At 37.3% G+C, this 11,503-nt stretch overlaps 1 protein-coding gene across 9 annotated transcripts in view; it reads right to left on the bottom strand.

Annotated features, from left to right (window-relative positions):
- Positions 1-11,503, bottom strand: part of Phc3 (polyhomeotic homolog 3) — a 76,657-nt gene that overhangs the window by 57,132 nt on the left and 8,022 nt on the right. For 7 of the 9 annotated variants that reach the window (XM_023717772.1, XM_004633464.2, XM_023717779.1 and 4 more), the window contains exons 3-4: positions 10,055-10,210; positions 7,525-7,602 (exon numbers count right to left, since the gene is read on the bottom strand). The exons of 1 other annotated variant lie outside the window; for it this stretch is intronic. In XM_023717772.1, the coding sequence (XP_023573540.1) occupies positions 7,525-7,602; positions 10,055-10,210 (234 nt within the window). The remainder of the gene's footprint in view (positions 1-7,524; positions 7,603-10,054; positions 10,211-11,503) is intronic. One more of the 9 variants, XM_023717773.1, reaches the window with a different exon arrangement.

Here is an 11,503-nt window from a genome sequence, read left to right as displayed (position 1 = left end):
AGAGGAGAGGAGAGGAGAGGAGAGGAGAGGAGAGGAGAGGAGAGGAGAAGTGAGCTGGGGATGGTGGCACTGTAATCCCAGATTCATGAGGCTGAAGCAAGAGGATCATTGTGAATTTGAGACCAGCCTAGGCTACAAAGGAAGCTCAAGGCCAGCCTGAACTGCATAGCAAGACCCTCTCAAAAAGACAAAAAACATTTAAAAAGAAAAAAGGAAGTGAGAAAACTAGTAACTTCCTGACCACCTGTGTCACACTTTGACAAAGTTGTGAAATCAAAAAACACGTACCCTGTCTTTTAAAGTCCATACAACAAATAACACTAACAAATATTCAACTCACAAAGGCAAAAACATTAGTAGCCATCTCTGCAAGAAACTTATCTTCCCAGGCAACCTAACTTTAAGAAAGTCGCCTCCTTTCCACAGTGACAAGGCCTTGGTTTATTTTCTGCTTTGCTCTGCTGACCTAAACCAATGCCTTAACCAGTTTCTGCTGGCAATCCATCCCAACGTTCTAATTTTTTTTGGTGGTTTTTTTTGGGGGGGGTCTGAGGATGGAACTCAAGATTTTGTACTTGCCAGGCAGGCGCTTACGCTGCTGAGTTACATCTCTGGTTCCTAATTTCCTTTCACTTAAAACTTTAGCCAGTCCTGCCACCTTATATACTTCAAGCCCCATATTCCACAGAGAAACTGACTCCCTGAACCCTCTTACCCCAAGCTCCCTCCTCACTGGCACTAATGCTAGAGATAACCAAAGAAAACTGACTTAGCCAAGAAAAACTATTTAATTACCAACTCCCTACAGCCCAAGCCCATTTGAGAACCACCTCTGCCATTAGAGTGATCAGAATCTACCAAGTGTATGTTATGTACAGAAATACCTCACAGACATTAAATTGGTTATGTATATCTATATTTTATACTGTTGAGTGAAAAAATAAAAATTGCAGAGTAATATATAGACTACAACCCATTCATATAACCGTGTAACATACGTGTGTACACACATGGAAACCACTGACAACCATGGTCAAACAGCACAAGGTGTATTTGCAGAATTGTACATAGCTTTATCCAATATAGAAAATATACACATTCACATTGCTACCTGGGAGAATAGTCACCAAAATGTTAAAGGCATGTAACACCTACCAGAGTGAAAACTTAAAAAAAAAAAATCTAATCCCAGCTCCCTCTCCAGAGGCTGAAGTAGGGAGACTACCGTAGCGGGGGCTAGTGAGTTCAAGGTCTGCCTGAAAAATAGTGAGACCTTATCTCAAAACAAACAAACAAACAAATAAATGAATAAAAACAAAAAGTTGTAAATTTGATAAGTATATCAGAGATCTGAACTATTTCACCCATAACAGAGAAACAGGATACTACTGGAAAAGAACAAGCAAACAAGAAAATGCTCCAAGCAATTAGCAACACAAGTTCAAAATAGTCATTATACAACAGAAAAGCACAGAAAATGAGTGAAAAGGTGAAACACCTAATGAATCAACCCAGAAAGAACATTTAACCAAGGAGCTGGGGGGTGGGGTGGGAAACAGAGATGAGGGATTAGGGATACAGCCCAGGGCAGAATCCATGCTTAGTTCACACAGAATCCTTTTCTCTGCAAACTACAGTACCTATTTCCTTCTTTTCTTTCCCCACAGAGGGTCTACATTCTCAAGACTGGTCAGGAACTCAAGGACTCAATAATTCTCCGGCCTCAGACTCCTATGTAGATGGGACTATAGGCATACATCACCACTCTGGCTATTTCCTGAAAAACAGAATTTCTAAAACAAAGTATTCCTTGACTAACCATCACAATCCCCAAAAATCTCATTTTTGTGAACTACGGTATTTTATAACTTGATTATACATTGTTACTGTTTGATACACCTGGATAAAATTCTCCAAATGATTATTACTGTTCTGAAGTACAGGGATTTAACATATGCATGCTCAGGGCAAACAACACAATGCTAGACAATAGATACACCTGCTAATTGGCTGCCTGCCTATAACTGACAACCTGGAATCTCATCAGTAGATCAGGGAGGGTCAGACCTCTCCTACAACCCAGAATCAGGCAAATGGAAATGTATCCTAAAATGATTCTGTATATTGCAGATAGTCTACTTGTGATAATTAAAAATTTACATTCCAAGTATGCATTATACATTTTAGTTAATGTGCATAAGTTCCACAAACATAATTACCTCTCTGAGGTCATCTCTAAACCACACTTCCACTCTTCATTCCGCTAGCCATTCCATCTTCCTTATTCTTCTCCAAATGCCACTTTTATTAACAAGGCTTTCCCTAACCATCACAGAACAGTGAACTCCTCCAATCCATTCTCCTTCCTTGTATTTTTCTGTATAGCACTTATCACCACTTGGCCTCTTGTACCCCTGTTTACTGTCTGACCCCAACTCCTTAAGGACAAAGATTTTTGTTGGTTCTGTAACTGGATTCTTGGTTCCTAAAAGGGCCTTTGGTACATATTCAATGTTCACTAAATATATAGTGAACAAATGAGTGAATCTATGAATAAAGGTAGAAAACTGAGCTTCAAAAGCTCATCTAATCTCACACCATTAATAAAAAGCTATAAAAATCAATTTTCCCCCATTTTGACAGAACAGTATAGTGAACTACAGTAAAACTTTCTGGGATTAATACTGATTTAATCCTTTCTGGTTAAAAATGCCCAAATATCTAAAAGAGAAAGTACACACTAGACTATGACAGCACTTCACTTAATTAAAACAAAATTAACCATAGGCTAGCTACTTACATTTATGCAGAGCAACACATAATAAGATCAGAAAGTTTCACACAAAACATTCTGCACTGATTTGCCTCTCCAGCCTTTTAATATGTTGAGACAGTGTCCTACTAAATCACCCAGGGTCTCACTAAATTGTGTGGGTGGTTCAAACTTGTAACAGACCTTCATTAGCCTCCTATGGTGGTGGTCTTGCAAATGTGTGAGATCATATCCAGACATGTTCGTTCTTGTTCTTAATCTCTCAATCTCTCAATCTCTCTCTCTCTGTCTCAAAGTTTATTCATGTTTTACTTAAGCAATACAAAAATTTTTAAAGTCAAGTCTTTAAACTCGTTCCTCAGAGACAACCAGGGATAGCAATGTATTTTGTAATATTAAAGGTTTTCTATTTGCATAATCAGATGGATACATTTTAAGTAAAATGACAAGAATTCTAAAAAATGTAGTATATGTACTTTGCCTTATTTTTCCCAATAAGTACAACTAGAATTCTACAATGTAAAAGATAAATAAGATACCAAAAGATGGATAAAAACAGAACTTCAGACATGCTAGCAAGTTACCTGGTTTTGGTTTTGTCTCATATAAATCAAATCTGGATCGAAAATTTCAGTAACCTAAAAACACAATGAATAAAACAAAACAGCCTAACAAAGCCTGGGGTTTTTTTAACCAAAGGACCAGGAAAGGTAACACAGAAAACTTTTGGGCAGTAATTATTGCATGAGAATCTTTTTTTTTTTTTTTTTTTCCCCTGGTACCGAGGATTGAACTCAGGATACTGCGCTTGCCAGACAAGCATTTATTCTGTTATCTCCCAGCCCCAGGGCAGTAATTATTATACTCCCAAGCAAACACTTAAGAAACTGTAGCAGGACTCACCTCTGCAAAAAACTAGACTTCTATTCATAACAGGTTGTGAGGAACTATCCAAACTCCCCCAACCCGCACAAATGATTATTGTCAGAGAAATCCAAACAAAGAGCTACAATTTTCATGCCCACCAGATGGTAATAAACCATCACCACTAACCCAGTATACCACAGCAGAACATGTAGGGAGCAGTAACAAAGCATTCCCACTCCTAGTCAGGAGGCTTCCATGGAGGTCTTATGAAAAAACCTAGAATATCTACCCTACATTGGCAAATTATGAGGAGCACTGCCTTATGCCTCAGCAAAGACCAAAAGAGGAAGATGGATTTCCATCCCACATGGCCATAAGAAGATGGCACATCCTCCCATTCAGAAGGTTTAAAGAAGAGTCAATCCTAAAATGTAACAGCAACAATGTCTGGGTTTCAACTGAAAAACAATGACTCATCACACCAACAACCAGGGAAATGTGAAACTAAATGAAAAAGACTATCAATAGATGCCAAAACTAAGACAACAGAGATGTATTTTACAACTAAAAAATAAAAATTCAAAAAGTTAAGAGATTATGCTACTTTTTCACTTAATGCATAGTAAAAAGCACCTCTATTTGCATGTGTACTACATTTTTAATAGCTGCAGTGTCCCATTATATGAACCATCACTTACTTAACTTACAATTAATGAAAACTTATATTGCATATAATGTTTTTTTGAACCAGGAATCTAACTCAGGACCTTGCACTTATCAGACAAGTGCTTGTGCCACTGAACTATATCCCTGGCCCTTGCATATAATTTTTCATATACATATTCATGCCCATTTTTTTCAGTGCTGAGGACTGATCCCAAGGCCTTTCACATATTTTCATATACTTTCCAAGGTCAAGTATTCTACTAAAGGTCATACCTATTTTAAATTTTCATGCACACTGTCAAATAACTCCAGAAAAGTTGTCCCAATACACATTCTTATTAAAAGTATATGAATGTACATACTTGTTCACATTCTTGCCAGTGTTGAGCACTGCCTAAATATTTTTCCTTGTTTTTTTAACAGGTATGGTAAAATGGCATGTCATTGTTACTTTTACATATATTCCTTTACTATTAAAATGGCAAACATTTTGTATATGTTTAAGGAACAAAAATTGTGCGTGTGTGTACGCGTGTGTGCTCATGGGCATTCTACAGAAGTAACTCAGGGACGCACTCTTGTTAGACAGCTGCCCTACAACTGACCTACATCCCCAGCCTCTTTTAAAATTCTCACTTAAGCTCTTCTGTGAATCTTCACCATTTGCTTATTAACATGAAAGAACCTTTTCTATTTTAAAAATATAAAGTTGACAAACAGTGCAAACATATTTTCTTCCATTTTGTTATTTTTCGTTTTTTACCTTTTGTTTTGGAAGCAGCAATTTTAAATTGGTCTAGATTTCATTTAAGCAAATCAAATTTAACTAAATCTTAGCCACATTCAATTGAAGTGCTAAAGAACCAATGTAAATGCTCAATCCTAATAATGCTTATGGGAATTAGGGGGAAGTTTATTGGGCACTGAACCCAGGGCCCTCATACTGGGCTACACCTCCAAAGCTTTTTTCGTTTCAGAGAGGATCTCAACTAAGTGACTGAACTGCTAAACTGACTAGCTGAGCACTTGCCTCTGCCTCCCAGAATGCTGGGGTTATGGGCATCTGCAACCACACATGGCTAATCCTAATTAGTTTTAGAGTCAAATATAAAATCACTACTAATGATGATTTAGAATTATTTGTCCTATTACAACAAGGAAAAAGAAGAGGATGCTGGCATTTGCTGGTTACCTATATGTTCATTTAATCAGTCTACTCCCCAAACCACTAACGTAAGTTTCTCCAGGTTCTACAACTGGACCTTTGAATCAACTTTTATATAATATCCATTTCCCTGCTGATACTCCATTTCCACTCTAAACCCCAATTCACCTAGCTGGTTACTTGAAAGCCCATCTCTGGCCTTTTTCTCCTGGAGGCTGAATCTCCTTCCCAATGACTTCACTATTACTCAAAAATCTGCCTCAAAATACCCAAAATCTAAAAACTACTAGACTGCTACCTAATGGTTCATTATTATCATTACCTAGAAATTTATGTTATCATATTTTCTCTTTTGGATAATGACCTAAATTTACCTAATTACTAGTCAACTCAATGAACAGTTCCCTCAAATAATAAATAAAATACATGTGATGTATTGTTCGTTGCTTTTTTTTTCCCCCTGGGCATCAATTCTCCCTCTATACTTCTTTTCCCCAACTAATCTTTCACAAGTTCTGATATATTTCATGGTACAATGCTGCCTGGCTTACATGTAATAGTGACAATGTCATTAAAAAAACCAAAAAAACACAATCACTGGAATTATAATTTCTGTGAATGTCATATACATGAAATTATGACAGCCCTGCACAGTGGCGCACATCTGTAATCCCAGCACTTGGGAGGCTGAGGCAGAAGGATCTTTGCAAGTTCGAGACCAGCCTAAGCTACAAAGTGGGCTCAAGGTAAGCCTGAATTGTATAGTGAAACCCTGTCTCAAAAAGACAAAAAAAGTGCTGGCCAGATAGCTCAGCAGACTAAAGCACCTGTTTAGGCAGACAAAGGGATCGGGGTTTAACCCCCAGCATGCCATGCCAACCCCACACTGAGACAGCGATTGAGACTGGGCATGATGGCATGTTCCTGTAATCCCAGCCCTTGGGAGGTTGAAAACAGGAGAATCACTATGAGTCTGATCTGTGTAGTGAGACCCTGTACTAAATACATTAAAAAACAAAAAAAGTCCTGGTGACATAAAAGTTTAATAGGGTATCTTTTAATTATGTGAATTTAGGGGCCGGGGAGATGAATCAGTGGAAGAAGTGCTTTCCTGGCAAGCACAGGGCCTAAGTTCAATCCCCGGTTATGCCAAAAAAAAAAAAAAAAAAGTGAATTTAAAAACATGCATCTAGGGGCTGGGGAGATGGCTCAGTGGATAAGCGCTTCCCTGGCAAGCGTAAGGGCCTGAGTTCAAACCCCAGTTCCACAAAAAAACAGTATCTATCTACCTAAACACCTCCTATTGCTATCCTAGTGTTTTACAGAATACTTTGTCTATTATTTCTTTAAATAGCTCACAAAATGTTTACCAGTCCTTTCCTTTACTACTGTATTAATTTTAGATATCTAAAATATCAGAAACTTGTAAATTTGACCCAAATAACTCATAAAGCTGAAAAGTATCATCTTTAAAATGTGAACTATACAAGGCTAAAAATATTTGGGGGGAGGCCGGGGAAATGGCTCAGGAGGATAAGCACTTCCCTGGCAAGCACAAGGGTCTGAGTTCAATCCCTGGTTCCGCAAAAAAAAAAAAAATAAATAAATAAATATATTTGGATATCCACCAATGATGTAACACATTTAGTGTATCATAGTAACAGGTTGGCCAATATACTGCAATTTATATTTCAATTTACAATGAAAACAGAAATAACTTACAATCATGTGAGATCTGAACATAATCAGAAAAAGAAAAGATACATAAAAAATAATACAAAAGGGAGCCAGAGATATATAGCTCAGTGGCATAATGCCCACCTGGCAAGCACAGGGTCCTAAGTTCAATCCCTAATACTGCAAAAAAAAATTTTTTTGAGACTCATTTTCAGAAGCTTCAAATTAACTGAACTCTCCAGCCTCACCCTTCATATTTCTACACACTTAACCGGCATGCAACACATGTACAATAATAGCCTCATGAATAAAAACAGTTCACTTACAATTGAAAATGTAAAAATGTTTTAATACAGGAAAAAGTGAGGGTACTTACAGATGTCTGGGACATACTTGACTGTTGTGTGACACTTCCTGTGGGGGATGTAGATGGTCTTCCACTGGACAAACTGGCCTAAAACATAAGACCTTTTTATGATGTAACTGTAAAAACCTCAAGTTAGAATCTTCCTGGTACCAAGATAATATAAAGCCACCATATCAAAAAGCAGAGAGGTCTACATATGAAACAACTCATTTTGTGGTCAACATGGCTGAATCTTTAGCCCAACAGATTTCATCAAAAAAAGAAAAGAAAAAGCTAAAAATAGGACCCAACAACTAATCTTACATTACTAGCTATATTCAAGTCAGTTTTACTCTAGAGGTGTCTATCATCTCTGATATGGAATCGCCATACCAACATTACAAAAAAAAAAAAAAAAAAGAAAGCCATCTTCCCGGCCCCACCATGCTATATCCTTTAAAAAATAATAAAAGATAAAAGATGGGCTGGGTAGATAGCTGAGCTGGCTAAGCACCTGCTTGGAAAGCACAAGGACCTGGGTTCAATTCCCAGTACCGCATGGCCCCGGAACCCCAGGTGAGCTGTGCCATCCTGAAACCTGGGGTGGTAGTGCACACCTGTAATCCCAGCACTGGGAAAGCTGAGATAGGAGGATCACTACAAGTCCAAGCTGCAGAGCATGAGCCTGTACCAAGTAAATAAGTAAATAAAAAGATTTTAAAAATAAAAGATTAACTCTAACACAGAGTTTATTCAAACAGTGTTAACATTAGTGAAAATCTTTTTTAAAACATAAGTATTTAACCAATGTTTACAGCAATGAATTCACATTCCAGCCATAAGAAATAAAATCATGCCATTTGCAACAAGGTAGGTGGACTATCATGCTAAGTGAAATAAGCCAAACTCAGAAAGTAAAATATTACATGTCTTCTCTTATATGAGAACCAAAAATATAAATAAGTAAAATGATAAATAAACAAATGAATGAATAAAATAAATTAAAAATGACAGGAAGCCAGAAGGTAAGACTCTTACACATAGGAAAAAAGATCAGGGGAGGTAGGAAGGAAGGGAGAGGTAAAGAGATTGAAAATGATGAAGGTACATTATTTGTATGCACCAATTCCCCAAAATGAACATTATTATTCTATACTACAAACATGTACTAACATAAAAAGATGCATATTTTATTTTTTATACATTTGGTACAGGTCTTACTACACAGCTTGGATTCATAGTGATCCTCCTGTTTTCAGCCTCCCCAACACTGGGATTACAGGTATGCACCACCACGCCTGGTCTCAGTGGCCAGCGCAGCATGCCCAGGGGTGGGGCTAGTGGGGTATGTGGTGCCTGGGATCGAACCCAGGTCCCTGTGCTTGCCTAAGCTATCTGCGCTATCTTACCTGCCCTAAGAAAAACGCACTTAGTCATTATTGTATTAGTAGTAGAAATAATATAGCTGGATTTTACATATTTTTTTATGTATTGTTGAACAGAAAATTTAAGGAGGAATACATATAAACTGTTACAATGGCCACTTCTGAAGCGTGAAAAGCATACTAAGTGACGAAGGAATACCTCTATTTGCCTCTTACAATTTTATACTCTTTGATTTAAAAAAAAAAAATATGTAACTTACGTAATTTTAAAACTTAAATTTTTTTAGTTAAAATAGAAAAGAAATATAATTCACATAACCCTACATTATCATTGTATATCTAGAATTTTAAACACAATACCACAGCACTAGCACGGCATTTCTCTAATTTGGATTAACAGGCAGTTTGACAAGCCAGGTGTGATGGAGGCTGAGGCATGAGGGTTACAAGTTTTTACCTAGCCTGGGCAATATAGTAAGAATGTGCCTCAAGCTAAAAAATAAGGGGTTAGGGATATAGGTCAGTGCAGAGGACTTAGGTTTAATGCCAGTCCTCAGGCAGAAAAAAAGCCATGAGACAAAAGCCAACAATAGTATAACACAGAACCAATAAAAATGGGAGAGGGAACAGGAGGGAGAAGAAAGGGAAAGGAAAAAGAAAAAAAAAAGAATAAAAGGAAAAAAATAGAACAAATATTTTATAAGTGAGAAGGCAAAGAAGGACTGAAAGGGAGTGGGAAAAAAAGTATATTATGTACAGGTGCAAACTCCCTATGATGAATGTAATCACTGTTTGACATTTATGTTCTAATAAATAAAACAATTAAAAAATAGTGACAGGGCCAGCGAGATAGCTCAGTGGTCTAAAGTGCCTCCTTAGGCAAGCTTAGGCAAGCACAGAGACCACGGTTCAATTCCCAGCACTACATGGTGTGGCAGCCCCGCCCCAAGATTGGGCTGAGCCAGCCACAAAAGGAAAAAAAAAAGTGAGACATAAAACATAACCACTTCTTTCCCAATTAACTTCTATTTGGCAGTCTGTTCATGTATTTGCTTCAGGAAAAATACTCACATGATACATGAGAAATCTGAAATAATCACCTGTGTATTTTCAATAATTTTCTGAAGATAATGTAAACTTTGGCCTCATAAATCATTAATTTATTCCAGTCTCACCTGAACGGCAGCAAGGCTCTGGAGCTGGGAGCTGCTCAAATGCTGCTGCTGAAGGGCGGCAGTGTGCAGCATCAGGTGCTGCTGCTGAGCCGCATACATCTGCTGAAGGTACTGAGCAGCTGAGCTGGGGGGGCGATGCAATGCCTGTTGAATTACCTGTGATAAGTCAATTGAACCAATGTCAAATCATAATCTCAACCTTTCTCTCTCCCTTTTTTGTCTTGTATATACACAGTAAGCACATGCTCTATTGCTAAACTACACCCCCTTGCTCAACCTTACTCTTGATCATAAAAATAAAGTATGAAAAAAGCAGTTTAAAAGCTAGGGATGGTTGTGCACTCCTGTAATCCCAGCACCTGAGAGGCTGAGGCAGGAAGATCACTGTGAGTTTGAGGCCAACCTGGCCTGTATCATGGGTTCAAGGCAAGTGTGAACTTCATAGCAAGACCCTGTCTCAACGAACAAAAAAACTTTAAAAAGCAGTTTAAAATTTTACAATTCAAAGTCATCAAGTTTACTGTTGCTGGGGGAGATAGCTCAGTAGCATAAGCATCTGCTTGGCAAGCTGAAGGTCCTGAGTTCAATTTCCAGTACAAAAAGGAAAAGTTAACTATCATATCTTTCTTCTAGTTATATATCATTAGGATTCACTAGTTGTACAAATTAAATTACTAGTTGTACAAATTAAGAAAAAAATTCATAACCCTAGAGCCAAATAAGCAAAGGAGGAAATCTTCAATCTCACTAGTAATCAAAAACTTACAAATTAAAACAAGATACTGTTTTCCAAGTTTAAAATGTGTTGACTTAAAAAGAATACTTATTCTAACTGAGAATGTAAGCCTCCCCACACTATGAGTAAGAATTTAAGTTGGTACCACATTTTTGTATAAAACTTGATAGAATTCAGAAATTAGGTATGAAAATCAGTAATTTTACCATGCAGCCTATTCACATAGTAACATAAATCAGCATTCTTCAATATAGTAGCCACTAGCAATATGACTCTAAGCATTGTTAAAATATAGCTCGTGGAACTATTTTTAACTCTAAACTGAACTTTAATTAATTTTAATGTAATAGCTATAATTATAGCTTGTAGCTGCTACACTGCATAGCACAGATACAGACCTATACTAACAAAAAAAAAAAAAAAAAACCAACTATACAATTAGGTGAAAAAAGCATATTACAAAATAGTTTAGAGTAAGGTACCATTTTTATATTAAAATATTTGAAAGAATACTCAGGAAAGCATTTCTAAAAGACTACTTCTGCTAGAGTAGAAATGATTTTTAGGCTAGGTGTGCTGGTGCACACCTGAATTTCCAGCACTTGGGAGGCTCAGGCAGTGGGATCACCATGAGTTCGAGACCAGCCTGAAGTACATAATGAGACCCTATCTCTCTCTCTCTCTCTCTCTCTCTCTCTCTCTCTCTCTCTCTC

The sequence above is a fragment of the Octodon degus genome, unplaced genomic scaffold (genome assembly GCF_000260255.1).
Source record: "Octodon degus isolate 3935 unplaced genomic scaffold, OctDeg1.0 scaffold00055, whole genome shotgun sequence".
In the NCBI taxonomy this organism is placed as follows: Eukaryota; Metazoa; Chordata; class Mammalia; order Rodentia; family Octodontidae; genus Octodon; species Octodon degus.
This window is presented reverse-complemented; position numbering and strand designations above follow the sequence as displayed.